The sequence below is a fragment of the Osmerus mordax genome, chromosome 17 (assembly GCF_038355195.1).
Source record: "Osmerus mordax isolate fOsmMor3 chromosome 17, fOsmMor3.pri, whole genome shotgun sequence".
Classification (NCBI taxonomy): Eukaryota; Metazoa; Chordata; class Actinopteri; order Osmeriformes; family Osmeridae; genus Osmerus; species Osmerus mordax.
Genome location: NC_090066.1, coordinates 7710479 through 7730763, shown reverse-complemented (window position 1 = coordinate 7730763; position 20285 = coordinate 7710479). Strand labels below are relative to the sequence as shown.

The window sequence follows — 20285 nt, the reverse complement described above, 5'->3', positions numbered from 1 at the left end:
TTGCCCCCCCCCCCCCCCCCCCTCTCTCTCTCTCTCTCTCTCTCTCTTTTCAGTAAATCATTTATCCCGCTGAAGTCCTGGCTGCTGTGTTTGGGGATTAAGGTTGAATTAAGGTTTGTCTTCTGTTCTGTTACAAACGTTCCACATGTAGAGTGAAAACAGGCTTGGATAAAACCGTTACTGTACAGTTGATGACCTCGTAGATTGTAGACAGTGTTGTCCTAGTCCTGACATCCTGTTGTGAAGTGATGATGAAACACGTGCTAGAGCACAGTTTAGAACACGGTCTGGAATGTACTGGTCCCTGAGTCCTGACCTCCATAGCCGTGCGCTCTCGTGAGGTCACATCCTGGGAGGTCAGTAGACCACGAGAGAAGACAGGGGAAGGGGAGGGCATGGTAGGACAGGGGAGATCATAGGAAATCATCCTCATTCATGCACGTGTGTGTTTCTGTGTGTGTGTGTGTGTGTGTGTATTCAAAGCCAAAAGCAGGACAGTGTTGGTCTACCACCATCAGAGCCAATATGCTGCCCTCTGTCCTCACACCTTCTCTCTCTCTCTCTCTCTCTCTCTCTCTCTCTCTCTCTCTCTCTCTCTCTCTCTATCACTCTCACTCTCTCTAACACCCCCACGCTCCCTCCCTCCCTTCCTCTCTCTCTCTTCTCAATCTCTCATTGTCTCTCTCTCTCTGCCTCGCTCTCTCCTGTCTAATAACCACAGACTGAGGTAAGCACCAGAATAACAGGGAGCTGATAGACTGTTCCCATCACGCAGAGAAAGGGAGAGGGAGAGAGAGGCAAAAAGAGAGAGCGTGAACGAGTGTGAGGGAGATAGGGAGAGAGACAGAGGGAGACGGAGAGAGTGGAAGAGAGAAAGAGGGAGATGGAGAGAGATCTGTGAGTCACCCACCCAGCCAATCCCAGCCCTTCCCTCACTCAGCTTGTTGCTTAGGTAACGTGATGTCAGACGGCTCCTGGCGACACCTCTGAGGCGAGAAAGATGTGTGTGTGTGTTTCGTGGTGTGTACGTGTGTGTGTGCGCACGTGCGCGTGTCTGTGCGTATGTGAGACAGAGACAGCAATTACTGACTGCAATGAAAGAAACCTACCAACTCTGTGTGTCATCCCTTTCTCTCTCCCCCCCAACCCCTCCATCCCTCCATTCATCCCTCCCTTCTCTTTCACCCGGGCTTCCGTTTCTCTCCCTTTTTCTCCCCTCTCTTCCCCTCCTCCTCCTCCTCCATCTCTCTGTTCCTTCTCTCTAGGAAGTATCAATCCACACAAATACAGTCCCGTCCACTGGAATACCAACGCGACCCTCAACTAGGGCTTTGACAGGATAAAGAGTTCATCAGTGGCACTGTGCATGCATGTGTGTCGGTGTGTATGTGTATGTGTGTGTGTGTGTCTTTTTAATCCTTTACAGTGACCCAAGGAGAGGAGGACGGATGACATCACCTCACAGCGGCCACACAGCCCCCCACATACCTCACCTCTTCATTCAAAGGAAATGTCCATTCATAGTAAAGTGCATTGCTTTTGAACGGTGTGTGACGGTTATTTAGATGGGAAAAGTTGTTTTATAAAAAACTTCATAGAAACACGCAACCACTTGAGAACTGCAGGGATAAATCAGCTAGACACACTCCCACTCTGTTTCTTTCCCCTCTCTCTCTCTCTCTCTCTCTCTCTCTCTCTCTCTCTCTCTCTCTCTCTCTCTCTCTCTCTCTCTCTCTCCACACATACACACGAGTGATTAACGAGCAGAAAAACAGAGGAGAAAGAGACAGGATGAACTGATGAGGTGAAAACATCATGGATGCACAAGGAGAGGTGGACACACACACACACACACACAGTGGCATCCCCAGGGATTGGGGGTCTTCGCGGCACCAGGTTGGGGACGGCCACTTGAACCTGTTTCCTGCTCTCCACTTGGCTGGGACTCGTTCGCCCATCAGCGCCCCGCTCCCCAGAAGCAGAGCCGACAGGACTGGTGGGGGTGGGGAGGGGGTGGAGTGGGGGGAGATCCGGCTCAAGAAAGAGAGGGAGGGCGAGAGCTAATCGGCAGCAGGAGAACCACTCGCTACTACCACCTTGAACGTGTTCCTTTTGTGTGTATGCGTGTCAGCCAGCTGTGGCTGGCCACAACACATATGTGGTCATGTTGTGGTCATGATGCTGTTGTGTTGTGTTGTGGTCATGATGTGGTTGTGGTTGGTGACCTCAGTAGGATATATGACCTGGGTAAGCCCAGATGAAGCATCTCTCATCTAGGAACCTGTCCTTGATTTATATAGCCTCATACCTGTGTGTTAGTGTGTGTATGCGTGTGTTTGTGTTTGTGTGTGTGTGTGTGAGAGAGAGAGCCTGCGTGTGTGTGCAGGTGCTTTAGCCTCAGAGGGCAGAGTTAATACAGAAAGTAAGAGTGCTACATCTTTTCTGTCACTGGACAGAATGAGGTGGTAAATTAGACACACACACACACACACCTTCACACACACACACACACACACACACACACACACACACACACACACACACACACACACACACACACACACACACACACACACACACACACACACACACACACACACACACACACACAGTAACTTGTACTAGCAGTAGCCTCTCCAGTCTAGCTGTCATGCTGTGTGTTTCCAGTAAAGAAGCTCTCATAATGAGTATTAAAACTGTGCCCTCATGGCCCTGGAGTCAGTGAATGAGTGTGGATGTGTGTGAGTGGATCTGTGTGAGTGTGTGGATGTGTGTGTGTGGATCTGTGTGAGTGTGTGGATGCCAGGAGATGTGGCTCTCGAGGCAGTGAAGGTATTACTGCCAGGTTGTGTTGGCACGAGTGGATGTCTGTGTGTGTGTGTGAGTGTGAGAGTGTGTGTGTGTATGCCAGGAGAGGCCAGTGCCCAGTGCTGGGTCGCTCATCATTGTGTTAATGTGGGAGTAATGGATAAACAACCATACCGGGGTTGGGGTAGACTTGGGCATCACACACACACACACGCACGCACACACATGCATGTAGTACACAAACACACATACACAGGTATGCAGACACACACACACAAACAGAAAAAGGGCAGAACCTGTGATGAAACACAGTTGTTATATTTGTTAATGAGAATGATAACTTTTGTTCTGTCATCACTGATTGCTGTTATTGGTTGAGAGTTAAGGAGCGTGTGCAGATGATGTGTCAGTGCGTGCATGTGCGTGCATGTGTGTGTGTAGGAGTTGACATATGGATGTCAGTACAGTGATTCGGCACTGTGTGCAAACACACAGGGGTGTGTGTGAATCATCCTTTTCAAACACACACACACACACGCACAAACACACGCACACTACTCTGCCATCCTGCCATCCTGCCAGCCTAGATACAACACAGCAGGAAGAGGATTAGTGGATCTACACACACACACACACACACACACACACACACACACACTATAGTTTTTTTTATCTACTATTATCTTTCTCCCTTATTTCTCTCCCCTTTTTCTTCCTCGGCCTGTCTGTCCATTCTGATTGATCTCTTTCCTTCTCTCTCTGTCTGTCCCATCCTTGCATCCATCACAATGAGGTGTATCAGATCCACATCTATTCTCTGCAGACAGAAATCCCTCTCTCTCTTCCTCTTTTGGTAAAATGGCAACAGATTGGCAGAAAGAGGCAGGATATTTACAAATCAGCTATCACTAACACCCCCCCCCCCCCACACACACACACAGACCACCTTGGCAGCCCCCCTGTGTGAGTGACAGGAGAGGCTGAACAGAAAGGTGGGCTGGATGAACAGACAGATGAACGGAGGGAAGGAGAAAAGCCCATTGGTAGAGAGGGAGATTCATCTCCTGTAGTCCTGAGATCAGCTGATCTCCTCCTCCTCCTCCTCTCTCGCTCTCTGTCTCTCTCTCTCTGTCTCTCGCTCACTGTCTCTCTCTCTCTACCTCTCTGTCTGTCTCCTCCTACTCTCTCTTTCTCGCTCTCACTCTCTCCTCCTACCTTCTGTCTCTCCCTCTCCCTTTGTCGCCCCGTTTCACCATCTCTGCTCTGTTTCTCCCTCCCCTTTCTGCCTCCATCTCCCCTCTCCCCTTTTCCCTCCCTCCCTCCATCCCCTCTCCCTCTCCCCCCTTTTCTCTCTCTCGTTCTCTCAGTGTGGGAGAGTGTAAGACAGAAGCAGCCGACTTTAACGTTACTATCTGTGACAAGCCAAGCCACACACATACACACAAGCGCGCGCGAGCGAGCGACTGAGCGCTCACACACATACGGGGGGGTTAGCACACACACACAGACAGGCAACACGAGCACAAGAAAGACTACCCTGAGGACTGCACGCTCTGATACACACACGCGCGCGCACACACACACACCCACAGACTGCCTCTGGAAACGGGAGCATGCTGAAGAACCGGAGCCACAAACACAGCAACACACACACACATTCAGACAGAAGGACTGGCGTGATGAGGAGCAGAGATCGAGTCGGACTGGAGATTAAGGAGCAGCACCCGGGTGTTACAGGAAGGACTGGGAACCACCCTGTACCTGAGGAATAAGGCTCTCTTTCTCTGTGCTCTCTCCGTGCGCTCTCTATTTCCTTCTCTCTACTCCCTCCCTCCCTCCCTCCCTCCCTCCCTCCCTCCCTCCCTCCCTCCCTCCCTCCCTCCCTCCCTCCCTCCCTCCCTCCCTCCCTCCCTCCCTCCCTCCCTCCCTCCCTATCTCTCTCTCTCTCTCTCTCTCTCTCTCTCTCTCTCTCTCTCTCTCTCTCTCTCTCTCTCTCTCTCTCTCTGCTGAAGACTTGATCTCCCCAGCCTCTGCTCTAAGCTGGACCTCTCAGCTGTTTTTCTGAACCAATCCTCTTCTCCTCATCCTCCGCTGATCTCGCTCCACTCCTCGTCCCCCTCGCCTCGTCCCCCTCTCCTCTCCAGCGGCGCTAGCTGTCGTATCTGCTGGATTATTACTATAGAAACGGACAACGCTTCGGTCACTTGCTCTGCGTCTCTCCCTCTCCCTCTCTCTCTCCACGAGGCATTTTGTGGTATTTTGAGCTAAGCTGGAAGGTATTCTGGTGTTCTAGAAGGTGAGTGAGTCTCAGGGTTTTGCTCTTTCTTTCTCACACACACACACAATACGGACAAACACGAACACACACACAACACCACCTTGTTTCTTTTATTTCGATTAGACACACACAATGCAAATGCACTCACGATGAGAAACACACACATATTTAAGATATGATCTAAATTCCTCCTGTGCTTACTGGTTGGACACACACACACACACACACACACAAGGACACACACTCACAAGGACACACATATCTGGTGATAATCGCTGTCTTACTGCCACCCCATTTCTGGGAAATTCTCAACTAGCAAGTATTGGTGTGTGTATAGGTGTGAGTTTGTGTGTATTTTTTGGGGGGTGGTTGTCTCCTAAACCTGAACACTCCACAGGTCTTATTACATAGTGTGTGAGTGTGTGTGTGCATCGGGGTGTGTGTGTGTGTGCGTGCGTGCATGTTTCCAAGGATGTCTGCCAACATTGACACAAGCAGAAAATTGCATTATAAGAAGGATGGATGGGAGCTTGAACATTTATTAGCAGCTAATCTATGTTATACCAATGGCAACCAGATAAACACACACAGACACACACACACACGTGCCTGACTAAACTATGCCTTTTGCCTCATAAGTTATGGGTGGGCTGGTATTTGACAGTATGTGTGTGTGTGTGTGTGTGACGTGCGTGTGTTCTCTGTTTCCCTCCTCTCATTGTGTGGATCCTCTCAATAATTGATACTGTAGCAGGCTTTGTTAGCAGCCTGGCTTTGTTCTCTCTTCACCAACACTCACACACACACACACACACACACACAAGCTCCTCAGCTCATTACTGCTTCTGTATGCATGTGTGTGTGTTTGCGTGCATGTGTGCATGAGTGCGGATATTACCTTGCATGTGTGTGAGTGTGCGTGTCTGTGTGTGTGTGTGTGTTGGATGTGCTACTAAATGGAAAATATCTACATAGGGAGTTTGTTGACACCTGTTTCAGTGAAGGGAGAACACATACACGTGGGAGTGCACAGTATGTGCAGACAGCTACACCTGCAAGGAGTGTGTGTGTGTGTTTATACGGTGTGTGTGTGTGAGTTTAGATGGTGTGTGTGTGTGTCTGTGTGTGTGTTTATATGGGGTGTGCGTGTGTGTTTAGACGAGGTGTGTGTGTGTTTAGACGGGGGGGGGGGGGGAGGTGTAGAGAGGGAGAAGGGTATTGGGGGCATGGTGGGGGGTGTTGTCACTCGATCTTCTAGCACGCAGGCCAGTTTGACACCCGAGTATTTACACACTCATACGGGCCTACAGAGGGGGTGTATGTAAGTGTTTGTGTGTGTCTGTATATGTACGGGTGTGTGTTCGTGGACGGGTCCTACTGGGTATAAAAAGCCTTCTGAGAATAGACACATGGCTGGACACCAGAACCCGTGAAACCAGGGCTCCTGAATGTTATTACATAGTACACATGGCTAGACTGTGTATCAACACACACAAAAACACACACAAATATACCTACTTACATACTTGTACACACACAGACACGTACAGTAATGTACAGGTCAGCTCAACAGATTACTTTGTTTAGAAGGGAAAAGTAGGAGAGGAAAGAAGGAGAGAAGGGGAGAGAAGGGGAGAACGGGGGAGAGAAGAAGAGAGGAGGGAAGAGGAGAGGAGAGAGGAGAGGAGAGAGGGGGAGAGGAGAGGAGAGAGGAGAGGAGAGAGGGGGAGAGGAGTGAAGGAGAGAAGAGAAACAGATAAAGGAGTACTGTACTGACACACACCCGGGCAGTGAGGATAGAGAAGAGCACAGCAGAGCCGGGGGGAGCAGGTTAGAGTAGAGCAGAGTCGAGCAGGTTAAAGTAGAGTACAGCAGGTTAGAGGAGAGCAGAGTCGAGCAGGTTAAAGTAGAGTACAGCAGGTTAGAGTAGAGCAGAGTCGAGCAGGTTAAAGTAGAGTACAGCAGGTTAGAGTAGAGCAGAGTCGAGCAGGTTAAAGTAGAGTACAGCAGGTTAGAGGAGAGCAGAGTCGAGCAGGTTAAATTAGAGTACAGCAGGTTAGAGTAGAGCAGAGTCGAGCAGGTTAAAGTAGAGTACAGCAGGTTAGAGGAGAGCAGAGTCGAGCAGGTTAAAGTAGAGTACAGCAGGTTAGAGTAGAGCAGAGTCGAGCAGGTTAAAGTAGAGTACAGCAGGTTAGAGGAGAGCAGAGTCGAGCAGGTTAAAGTAGAGTACAGCAGGTTAGAGGAGAGCAGAGTCGAGCAGGTTAAAGTAGAGTACAGCAGGTTAGAGGAGAGCAGAGTCGAGCAGGTTAAAGTAGAGTACAGCAGGTTAGAGGAGAGCAGAGTCGAGCAGGTTAAAGTAGAGTACAGCAGGTTAGAGGAGAGCAGAGTCGAGCAGGTTAAAGTAGAGTACAGCAGGTTAGAGGAGAGCAGAGTCGAGCAGGTTAAAGTAGAGTACAGCAGGTTAGAGGAGAGCAGAGTCGAGCAGGTTAAAGTAGAGTACAGCAGGTTAGAGGAGAGCAGAGTCGAGCAGGTTAAAGTAGAGTACAGCAGGTTAGAGGAGAGCAGAGTCGAGCAGGTTAAAGTAGAGTACAGCAGGTTAGAGTAGAGCAGAGTCGAGCAGGTTAAAGTAGAGTACAGCAGGTTAGAGGAGAGCAGAGTCGAGCAGGTTAAAGTAGAGTACAGCAGGTTAGAGGAGAGCAGAGTCGAGCAGGTTAAAGTAGAGTACAGCAGGTTAGAGTAGAGCAGAGTCGAGCAGGTTAAAGTAGAGTACAGCAGGTTAGAGGAGAGCAGAGTCGAGCAGGTTAAAGTAGAGTACAGCAGGTTAGAGTAGAGCAGAGTCGAGCAGGTTAAAGTAGAGTACAGCAGGTTAGAGGAGAGCAGAGTCGAGCAGGTTAAAGTAGAGTACAGCAGGTTAGAGTAGAGCAGAGTCGAGCAGGTTAAAGTAGAGTACAGCAGGTTAGAGTAGAGCAGAGTCGAGCAGGTTAAAGTAGAGTACAGCAGGTTAGAGGAGAGCAGAGTCGAGCAGGTTAAAGTAGAGTACAGCAGGTTAGAGGAGAGCAGAGTCGAGCAGGTTAAAGTAGAGTACAGCAGGTTAGAGTAGAGCAGAGTCGAGCAGGTTAAAGTAGAGTACAGCAGGTTAGAGGAGAGCAGAGTCGAGCAGGTTAAAGTAGAGTACAGCAGGTTAGAGGAGAGCAGAGTCGAGCAGGTTAAAGTAGAGTACAGCAGGTTAGAGGAGAGCAGAGTCGAGCAGGTTAAAGTAGAGTACAGCAGGTTAGAGTAGAGCAGAGTCGAGCAGGTTAAAGTAGAGTACAGCAGGTTAGAGGAGAGCAGAGTCGAGCAGGTTAAAGTAGAGTACAGCAGGTTAGAGGAGAGCAGAGTCGAGCAGGTTAAAGTAGAGTACAGCAGGTTAGAGGAGAGCAGAGTCGAGCAGGTTAAAGTAGAGTACAGCAGGTTAGAGGAGAGCAGGTTAGAACAGGCTGGGTGGTCTAGTCTTGGTGTCTGTTACCCAGCAGGAATCAGAGAGGTACAAACATCCTTAATGATACAACACCACAGGGACCAGACCTAATGTCCCTGTCACCTCACCTCTCCTCTCCTTGTCTCTCTCTCTCTCTCTGCCACCTCTCTCTATCTATAGGCCTTTATACACAGAGACCTCACAAAATTGCCGTTTAGAAAAACCCTCTTTATGTCGCCATTGCTTGCTTACACTGAACCAAGCAAAGACAGCAGTATGCCACCCTGTCTGTGATTTTAGATATCCTTTCACAGACGTTGTAACGGCTCTGTGACTACCTTCACTGCCGGCTTGTTTCCGGCTTCACTGTACGACACTCACTCCCGATGTTGTGTCCGTACCTTTTTAACAGAACTGTGAAGTGGCATAAAAGCGCAACATTCTCACCTTGAACCGGCTGTGGGGCTTCTGTCTCACTAGCTCTCTCTCCTGCTATCTATTTGTCTGTCGGTTCATCTGTCCGACTGTCCGCAATATGTCTGTGTGTGTTTGTCTGTGTGTGTGTGTCTGTGTGTGTGTGTATGTGTTTGTATGTGGGTGAGTTTGTGTGTGCTCGCTAAAAGAAAGGGGATCAGGTGCATGTTCACTCATCTGTGTACAGAGCAAATTCAACCTAGACCTTCTGCGCACACACACACACACACACACACACACACACACACACACACACGTGTAGACACACATATAGACACACAGACATACACATGCACAACCACACTGCAAATGGGAGTCCCTTAGAGAGGGTTTGTGTTAACCGCCAAGACACACACTCATCTATAATTCATAAAATAAAACACAGAAGGGTTATTTCTGATTGTCTCACACACACACACACGCACACACCCACACACAAACACACTCAACAGATACACACACAAATGGAGAATCTATGTGTGGTACCAATCTGTTCATTTACTCAACATGAATGTATGGACAGTTGTCAATCCTTATATATAACATACAATCTTCCTCCCCATCTGTAACTGAAACTTGGTTTCTTCCTCCCCAGGTTCTTCACGTGCGTACAACCTCTCTATCACCCCTGGAGGAGAGGAGGCTAGTGTGTAGCCTAGCCAAGCCTGATGCTAAAGCTTCACTAGAGAGGGTGGACGCGGGACCCGCCGCCATGCCTCTCAACAGGCCCTCTGCTACGCCGGCCAGCCCAGGTGAGTACATACCAGAGACTCCGATTCATCAGGACAGGTGTGGCCTGCCGAGCACAGAGCGATCGCGCAATACAAGAGTTGTTGATGTTAGTGTTAAGCTAACATGCTAAGACAGCATCAGGATTTTAAGATGCATGCCTAGCATGTTATAGATGATGGAGCATCAAGCTAACATGCTAACAGTACAGAAACCAAGCCTACAATGCTAATAATAGCAGCATCAAGCTAACATGCTAGGAGCATAAAGCTTAAGAGCCCAGGAGGAGGAACTCCTTGTGTGTTTGCCCAGCTGCTACTGTTCGCGTGATGAGCATCATGCACACACAGTACACACACGATTATGACACGTGACTCGTTAACACGTGTAAAGGTTGTTCTGCTGCACTAGAGTTACTGGACCTTGTTTATCTCTGACGTAACCACACAGATTCTATCCTCAGCATCTTTCTGTCTCTCTCTCTCCCTGTCTCTCCACCTCTATCTCCCTCCATCTCTCTACCTCTCTCTCTCTCTTTCCATCTTCCTTCCTTCCTCTTTCTTTCTTTCTTTCTTTCTTTCTCTCTTTCTTTCTCTCTTTCTTTCTCTCTCTCTGTCTCTCTCTCGCTCTCTCTCTCTCTCTCTCTCTCTCTCTCTCTCTCTCTCTCTCTCTCTCTCTCTCTCTCTCTCAATCTCCATCTCCCTCCCTCTGAATTTCTTTTTCTCTTTCTGTTATGTTGATGCAGTGGCTGAAATAGGCGCACAGGCACACACACAAACCACGCGTGTTTGTGGTATTTCTGTTCTGGCTGAAGGGCATGCTGGGATATGAGGGCGGTGAAGCGTTGGATGGGGAAGGGGGCGGTGTGTGTGTATGTGAGTGTGTGTGTGTGTGGGGGGGGTGGGTCATCGTACAGGAAATGACATAAGCTAGCCTGACAGAATGATTAAAAAAAGAACTGGGTTACAGAGGGAATTTAATATTTTTAAAGATGCATTCCTTTTCTGTTAATCAAAATGCCTTCCTTCACCAGCCTCTGAAACTTGCATCTACACACACGCACGCGTGTATGGACACACACACACACACACACACACACACACACACACACACACAGTGACACACGCTGAGACACACTACACACAACCCTCAAGAGAATGGGAATCCCAGGGTGTACTCGGGTGGCATAGCAACAGCTGAGGCGGGGTATACGTGTTCAGTGTGTATGTGTGTGTGTGTGTGCGTGTGTGTGCGAGTCCTTGAGGTTTTTGTGTGTATGTGTGAGTGGGTGCTTGCTGTGTGTGTGTGAGTGCTTGTTGTGTGTGTGGTATAAGTATATATATTGAATACGAAATATACTGTGCATACAGTATGTGTTTATGTGGGAGCTGGTTCCAACTTCTCCCTCCGTGCTCCCAGAAACACTGCATAACCAGCAGTATCAACCTCTACTCAGCTCCCAGAAACACTGCATAACCAGCAGTATCAACCTCTACTCAGCTCCCAGAAACACTACATAACCAGCAGTATCAACCTCTACTCAGCTCCCAGAAACACTGCATAACCAGCAGTATCAACCTCTACTCAGCTCCCAGAAACACTACATAACCAGCAGTATCAACCTCTACTCAGCTCCCAGAAACACTGCATAACCAGCAGTATCAACCTCTACTCAGCTCCCAGAAACACTGCATAACCAGCAGTATCAACCTCTACTCAGCTCCCAGAAACACTACATAACCAGCAGTATCAACCTCTACTCAGCTCCCAGAAACACTGCATAACCAGCAGTATCAACCTCTACTCAGCTCCCAGAAACACTGCATAACCAGCAGTATCAACCTCTACTCAGCTCCCAGAAACACTACATAACCAGCAGTATCAACCTCTACTCAGCTCCCAGAAACACTACATAACCAGCAGTATCAACCTGTACTTCAGCTCCCAGAAACACTACATAACCAGCAGTATCAACCTCTACTTCAGCTCCCAGAAACACTACATAACCAGCAGTATCAACCTCTATTCAGCTCCCAGAAACACTACATAACCAGCAGTATCAACCTGTACTTCAGCTCCAAGAAACACTACATAACCAGCAGTATCAACCTCTACTTCAGCTCCCAGAAACACTACATAACCAGCAGTATCAACCTCTACTCAGCTCCCAGAAACACTACATAACCAGCAGTATCAACCTGTACTTCAGCTCCCAGAAACACTACATAACCAGCAGTATCAACCTCTACTTCAGCTCCCAGAAACACTACATAACCAGCAGTATCAACCTCTACTCAGCTCCCAGAAACACTACATAACCAGCAGTATCAACCTGTACTTCAGATCCCAGAAACACTACATAACCAGCAGTATCAACCTCTACTTCAGCTCCCAGAAACACTACATAACCAGCAGTATCAACCTCTACTCAGCTCCCAGAAACACTACATAACCAGCAGTATCAACCTGTACTTCAGCTCCCAGAAACACTACATAACCAGCAGTATCAACCTGTACTTCAGCTCCCAGAAACACTACATAACCAGCAGTATCAACCTCTACTCCAGTTCCCACTCTCAGTCTCCAAGTGGCTGTGTTCTCCCACTCTTTCTCTCACTCTCTTTCTCTGGCCTCTTTCTCTCTCTCATCCCCCTCTCTCTTGTTCTCTAAGCTCAGAGGCAGTGCTTTTCTGATCTCTGTTTCTAATCCTCGAACACACGTAAACACATGCGGGCACGCACACGCACACACACACACACAAATAAACACACACGCACGCCCACACATGCATTGTATAAAAGGATTTATGAATAATCAGTAATATCATTAGCCGAGGCAATGAAGAAAAAAAAAACATAAAACATCAAGAAGGAAGTTATGGCAAGCTCTCTGTAGAACAATACTTCATGCACTTCAAACACACTACAAAGACAGTGAGAGAGAGCTAAAGAGAGGGAGAGATGAAGCGATAGAACAGAGGAAGAAAGGAAGGCCTGTGGTGATGGAGGGAGGAGAAGAAGAGAAGGGAGGTGGAACAGTAGCTAAGCAGCCATATGGCACAAGCGTCCCTGTGTGCGCCACTCCAGACTGTCAACTGATACGTGTGTGTGTGTGTGTGTGTGTGTGTGTGTGTGGGGGGGTGTATTCATAAGTGTGTGTGGCTGCCTGAGTGTGTGAACATGGCTGTGTGTGTGTTAATAAGTGTCCATGCCTGCATGTGTGAGTGTGTGTGTGTCTGCTTGTTTGTGTGTGTGTGTGTCTGCTTGTTTGTGTGTGTGTGTGTGTGTGTATGTGTGTGTGTGTGTGTCAGCGAAGAGGACCAGTGAAATGTGAGCCATCTGTGCGAAATACACCTTGTTGGATTTGGGATTGAGCCGATGGGCTGGGCTTGGGACATTGTAACGTTATTTCTACTGGCCAATCACTGAATAGGAGTGTGTGATATATAACGCCTCCACGTCATTGTGTAGTTTGGAAAGTGAAATGGTTTAGACACCTCATATCTAACATTCTTGACCTCAAATAAAGATATACGAATTAGTCGTTTGTTACTATGACAGCCAAATATTTTTTAAACATGTCTATGAGGCCATGTCAAGCAAATATAGTGTGAGTAGCAGGTCGAGGCCATGATACTCCTGCTGTGCTGTGCATCATCTCTGCTCCACACAGCCCTCTGTGGAACCTAAAACCTCTCTCTCACACACACACACACACACACACACAAAGAAACACACACACTGACAGACACATACTCTTAACACACACAGTTACACTTAACACACACAGTCACACACAGCTCGGCTCCGTCACAGCATATCAATGACGCGTGCCACTGTCGCTGGTTCTAAGCACTACTGGAGAGGCTGTCTGAAGTCAACAGTGTGACAGCACCAATTACTGCCTGCTTTCCCTCTCACAGAGGGATGTGTGTGAGTGTGTGTGCCCGCGCGAGTGCATTAAATTATGCTATTCCAGGCTGCCTTTTGGAACACTTGGATAGCTTGTTAGTCAACATGGCGCGACAATCTCTCCCTGTCTCTCTTTTTTACTCTGTCTAATTTTTTCTCTCTCTCCCCTTTCAAACACTCTCTCTCCGTTTCCGCTTGACACCGGTCCATATAATGCATTTTAAATGCGGACTAATTAATGAGAGAGAAAGACAGAGAGGGTGAACGAAAGGGGGAGAGGGAGGGAAAAGGAGAGAGGGGGAGAGCGAGGGAGACGTTATCAGTGAGAAATAGAGCGCAAGAAAGCCTAAGAACCCTCTTCTGCTGAAACCCCTCAAATATGAATTGGACTTAGAGGAAATATGTCTCCTCTCCTTTATCCCTCCCCTTCCCCCTCACCTCTCTCCCTCCCCTCCCTTGCACTCCCCTCCCCTCAAAGGGAGGTATTAAACATCTCTGATACAAGTGGGACACAGACGTCTGATGAGTGCGGTGAGGGGAAAGGGAGACAGAAAAGGGAGATGGAAAGGGAGCGAGAGGAGAGAGGGAGAAAGAAGGAGAGGAGGGGAGGAGGGGGAAAGATGGAGGGGGAGTGAGGGAAGAGAAGTGGGAGGGAGAATTGGGGGGGAGAGGCCGACTCCTCGCATTTGTTGCGTTTCGTATCTTTAGTTGTAACAGATCGATAGCATCTGAAGCTGCTGACTTTATCTGCATGCTGGGCTTCCATTAAAACCTCCCGTAACACAGGGAGTGTGTGTGTGTGTGTCTTTATCTACATTTTGGGACACCATAAAAACAGCCCTGTACTGGTAATCTTACAAGATAGAGAAAGGGGAGAGTGAGGGAGAGAGAGGGAGTTAGTGATAAAGAGGTAGAAAAGAAGAGAACAGGAGAATAAGACGGAAGATGTGTGTGTGTGTGTGTGTACTGTATAGGTTACCCAGGCTGTCTGTCTGCCGCAGACGACAGATGGAACACCTGTATCATGTGACATTCAACTCTAGCCCTCTCTCTCTCTCTCTCTCTCTCTCTCTCAAACACCGCACAGTCTGCTAGAGCTAGAGTGTCTGGAGACACCAGAGACAGGGAGGGAGAAAGCTGCGAAGGAGGGTGAGAGGCAGGAAACAGGGTAAGGGTGAGAGGGAGTGGTAGAGTGAGAGAGGAAGGGAGGGAGGGAAAGAGGGGTAGAGGGTGATAGAAGGGTGAGAAAGGGACAGAGGACTATTGTTGTAAATGGTAAAAACAATCAAACAATATTGTTGCAGCATGGAGGAGAGGAGGAGAGGACAGCAGAGGAGAGGAGGAGAGATCTCTGTGTCGTGAAGTGTTGCTCATCAGGGACTCCCAGAACAGAACACGACACAACGTATGATTCTAGAATCTTCCAAACAATCCTGTCTTCCGTTTAAAATGTGTCCAGGCTCCAGGCCAATCTTTCCTCCTGGTTTCATCAGAAACACACACAGTAGCTGCATGTAGACATATGCAAATAACAACCAGGATGTTTAAAATTTCATATGAATGTGATGAAACAAGCTGACGATGAATGAAACCCTCTTCCAGATTAAGATTTATAACTTCGGAAACATTTGACCTTGGACACAGGCTATTACACACAAAAAGCTGTGGCTTCAGCTCATCAGGCTAACACGATCCAACTAGCTCCGGTTCTGTAGCAGACCAGCAGTGTTCACCCAACCACCTCCCATTCCTCTGTAGAATATTCTAGAATCTCTAAAACCTTCGTCTCGTGTAGGAACATTCTAGAACATTTGGTCTGTCAGAGGTCCAGAACACTGCAGTTCCTGTCAAGTGCTCCAGTCCCTTCAGAGTTCCGACGTAAACATGGTTGATTATATATAGAGGCTTCTTAGTGGACAGAGAGAGAGAAGGGGAGCGATGGAGAGAGGGAGAGAGAGCGAGAGAGAGAGAGAGAGAGAGAGAGAGAGAGAGAGAGAGAGAGAGAGAGAGAGAGAGAGAGGAAAAGGAGAGAGAGGGAGAGAGTAGACAAGCTGTTCCAAAAACCAGATAGATAGAATGAATATAGGAGAGTGCTTGTTTGAGAGGACTGACAGGAGATGGGGGAGAGGGAGAAAGATGAGGAGAGGGAGGAAGATGAGGAGAGGGAGGAAGATGAGGAGAGGGAGGAGAGAGGGGGAATAGGAGATACAAGACAGGGGGTTGATTTGTGAGTTAGTGAGAAAAGAAGTGTTACTCTGATTAAAGTAAAAACATAATGATAGAAAACCCCAGAGCCAGAGAGAGAGAGAGAGAGAGAGAGAGAGAGAGAGACAGAGAGAGATGAAGAAGATAGGAGAGAAAGAAAAGACAGAGACAAAGGGAGAGAAGGAGAGACGGGGATGGAGAAGAGAGATAGAAACAGAAAAAGATAAATAGTGAAAGGGAGGGAAAAAGACAAATCGAGAGAGAGAAAGAAAAGAAAGAATTAGTCTCCAGTGGTGATTGACTAGTGACCTTGTCACATGACAATGCCCTACACTTTGGCCCACTTTGAGCCCAGAAAATGCCAGCCACACAAAGACTGGACACACACACACACACACACACACACAGGGCTTGGCTGGCTCCGTCCTCTCCTCATTAATAACCTGTGACAGCTTCTGGCCCAGCTCACCTCTGTCTGCTTCTCACCTCCAGGGCTCTGCCAGTCACCACACACACACACAAACTCTGCAGGGATATAAGTTAACCTAGCCTGTTTTATGTGTCATTGTGCTCTATTGATGTAGATTTTTAAGGAAGGAAGATACAATGACTGTGCATAATGCTGTGTCCCCCCCCCCCCCCCCCCTCTGTCCTTCCTCCCACCTCGGTTCTACCTTTCCCGCTCCCCTTATCTCTCCCCATCTCTCTTTCCTCTCCCCCCTTACACCCCCACCCCCCCCTCACCCAAGCTGTGCTGTGTGTGCTGTGGGTTCTGTCCGGCCTGGCGCTCCAGACCAGCAGTTGCCCCCCCCCCTGCCTCTGCAGCGCCGGCCTGGTGGACTGCAGCGCCCGCGGCCTCTCCTCCATCCCCCCCCCCGCTAGCCTCCCCCCGGGCCCTCGCATCCTCCTGCTGCCCAACAACCGCCTCTCCTCCCTGACCGCCGGCGCCCTCGCCAACCTCACCTCCCTGGAGAGCGTGGACCTCTCCAACAACTACCTGGACAACCTGCCCCCCGCCCTGTTTAAGGACCTGGGCAACCTCACCCAGCTGTCCCTCCACAACAACTCGCTCACTACCCTGGAGAGGGAGCTGTTCCTGGGGCTGGGCGCGCTCCAGCGCCTGGACCTGTCCCTCAACGGGTTGTCGACCGTACCCCTGGGGCTCTTGGATGAGCTCCAGGGGCTGCGCTGGCTGTCGCTGGCCGGGAACAGGCTCCATGGCCTGGAGAGGGCTGCCTTCGAGCCCCTGGCCAACCTCCAGCACCTGGAACTGGGGGGAAACCCCTGGGAGTGTGACTGCAACCTCAGGGAGTTCAAACACTGGATGGAGTGGCTGGTGTATAGAGGTAAGGGGGGAAGGAGGGGGGAGGAGGGAGTGAGGGACGATGGGGGGGGCAAAAGGAAGGTGTGTGTGTGTGAGCGTGTGTAACTAGATGATTCAGCAGGAGAACACACAGGAGGTACAGTATGAAAGCTTTCAGACCTCATGACTTTATAATAACCCTGAATACAGCAGGGTAGCCCCACCTCTTTCAGGGAGACAGGGAAAGAGACAGAAAGATAGAGAGGGAGGGAGGGAGGGGAGAGAGAGAGAGAGAGAGAGAGAGAGAGAGAGAGAGAGAGAGAGATAGAGAAAGAGATAGAAAGAGAATGATTGAGACAGCATTGTATCTTCACTCCTCCAGTTCCAGCTCTGGACAGAGAGGGGGAGAGCCCGAGCCTCACCCCAGAGACAATCCTCTCTGTCTGGGGAACATCTCCCCGCTACCCCCCCTCTGACCACACTACTAGTACAGCTTGTGGAGCCCACTGAGCTATGACAACTAGAGCGAGAAAGGAAAGCTTGTGTGTGTGTGTGTGTGTGTGTTTGAGAGCGTGTGCACGTGTGTGAGAGTGTGTACGCGTGTGTATGCGAGTGTGTGTTGCACGAGGACACATCGTGGTGCAGTCATGTGGTTGTTTGGCGTTTGCTTCATGTCATCAGCTGGCATGAGAGACGTCACTGCTCTCCACCTGCACACCAAGCAGCCTGCGAGCTGAAGCAGCTTCTTTATCGCTGCCGTGCGTCGCATGTCTCCCGACCTTGACAAACACGTTGAGACAGCTGAGAACACTGGCCAGTATGACTCATGAGGTTTTAGTCTTGAACACACACACACACACACTGTACATACACAAACACACAAACCCGCACACACACACACACTTCTCAGACGCAAGCGTATGCATGTCACCTCATCAATTATAGAGCGCTGAGGCCATCTCAATCTCACTGCCTCGGTCAGACAGCAGAGTGTTTTGTGTGTAAGTGTGTGTCTGTGTATGTGTGTGGGTGTGTACATTATGTCTGTGTGTGTTTGTGTAAGTGTGTGTGTGTGTGGGTGTGTACAGTATGTGTGTGTTTGTTCTCTCAGGGGTATAATCATGATTCATCTTTAGATAAGCCTCTTGTTTACATGGCGCTGATGATGAGGGCCGTTAGTAGTCATGGCTCTCCTCCTCTCATGTTCCATCTCTCTTTTCCTCCCTCTCTCCCCCCTCTCATCTCTCTCTCTCACCCTCTCTCGTCCTCCCACTCTCTCTCTGTCTCTATCTCTTCCTATATCTCTCTATTTCCCTCTCAGGAGGGAAAGTGGATGCGTTGGAGTGCACCCTCCCCAAGGACCTGCGGGGGCGGGACATCCGAGGGGTTCCCGTGGAGATGTTCAACTACTGCCTCCAGTTGGAGGACGAAAACGAAGGGGGCGAGGCCAAAAGAGGAGGCGGGGCGTCGCCGCCCTGTAGCCGCGCCCTCCCCCCCGCCGGCCCCGCCTCCCCCACCGCGGAGCCCGTCGCCCCGGGCGACCCCGCGGCTTTACCGGACTGCGTGCGCCAGCGGTACAAGCCGGTGAGCGTGCGGCGGGCCATCGGCACGGTGGTCATAGCGGGCGTGGTGTGCGGCATCGTCTGCATCATGATGGTGGCGGCGGCGGCCTACGGGTGTATCTACGCCTCGCTGATGGCCAAGTACCAGCGAGAGCTGAAGAAGAGGCAGCCGCTCATGGGAGACGGGGAGGGGGACGGAGACCCGGAGGAGAAACAGATCTCCTCTGTGGCCTAGAGAGGTCAGGGGTCGTGGGGTAGAGGGGTTAGGGGTCGTGGGGTAGAGGGGTTAGGGGTCGTGGGGTAGAGGGGTCAGGGGTTTTAGGGTTGAAAGGTCTGGTGGGAGAGAGAGGCGACTTCCCTGGTCTATGAACATTCCTCCTTCCTTCTTCCTCCTCCTCCCTAGGTTCTCTCCTGTGTGGATTACTAACAAGGACTACACCTCCTCTTTCGCCTCCTCCTCCTCACCTTTCTCCTCCTGGACTAACAGACCCCAGGACAGTATGAACTTCTATGGGAGAACCTGTGGAGTATGACACTGGCCTCAAATGCCTTCCTCTGCCCACCCATGCCCAGCACCCCGAGTACCCTGAGGCCTCCAGGCCCTCTTACCCTGACCAAGCCCTCTGGCCCCTCTGCCCCCCTCCCCCAAGCCCCTACACCCATACAGACCCATAAAACCTTTCCTGGTATGGACTACAAATCAGGTCAGCATGACATTAAAAAGACTATAAACTCCAGACTCCTGCACTTTACTTCCTGTTAGCCCATCTGGCCCCTCCCACCCTCCTTGTCCATCCTGCCTATCCTCTAAGATGGTCGCCCTACCCGGAAGGGATTTTAATAAACAAAGGGATTCAAAAACGCTGCTATTCTCCTCCTCCTTTCCTCCTCCCTCTATCACTATCTGGAAGATTCCCTACTTACAGACTTGTTTCTCTCCTCTTCATCCCTCCAGCCCTCTCTGTGTAGTTGCTATGAAAAAACAGCTGGCCCTGCCCACTATTGAATCTTCTGGAAAATAACAGTATATTGTCCTCTGTATCTCTACGATAAGGATGATGATAGTCATCATTTTAATTAATATTATTAATGTCTGTACGGTGTGGTGTGAATCAACTCTCCCAGTATTCATATATGTTAATTTGTTCTCCAGAATTATATTAATATTGTTTGTTTTGTTTTTGTTTGGGTATTTATGTAACTGTACGTTTGTTTGTTTTAGTAGAAGTGGATAGATACACTCAGATCACTGGTCTGCAGTTTAGTAAATGTGGATTAAAAAGTAGCAAGATTAATCCATCTTTGTAGTTTTGTGTCACAGGAGGGAATACTCTGATAAAGTCTCTGTCAGGCTGAGAACCAAGAGAATTACGCTACCCAGAGTTCAATGCATTTAGTTATTTGTTATTTGTTAGTTATTTCAATGCATTTAGTTATTTGTCACAATGTGGAGGCTAATGATGGCAATATATTGATATTATAGAAACATTTCCTTATCTATGGGTGAGATGGAGCAGAGAATATATGTAGAACACCTGATATGACAGATCTGAATGGA

At 49.3% G+C, this 20285-nt stretch overlaps 2 protein-coding genes across 2 annotated transcripts in view; one reads left to right on the top strand and one right to left on the bottom strand.

The window, feature by feature from the left end:
• cacna2d4a (calcium channel, voltage-dependent, alpha 2/delta subunit 4a) overlaps nt 1-20285 on the bottom strand; it is a 55920-nt gene that overhangs the window by 13584 nt on the left and 22051 nt on the right. The window lies entirely within an intron of this gene.
• Nucleotides 9730-18962, top strand: lrtm2a (leucine-rich repeats and transmembrane domains 2a). Its single transcript, XM_067254917.1, has 6 exons — nt 9730-9769; nt 11582-11758; nt 11874-12026; nt 12142-12333; nt 16612-17208; nt 18487-18962. The coding sequence occupies exons 1-6, from the start codon at nt 9730-9732 to the stop codon at nt 18960-18962; spliced, it is 1635 nt and encodes a 544-aa protein (XP_067111018.1).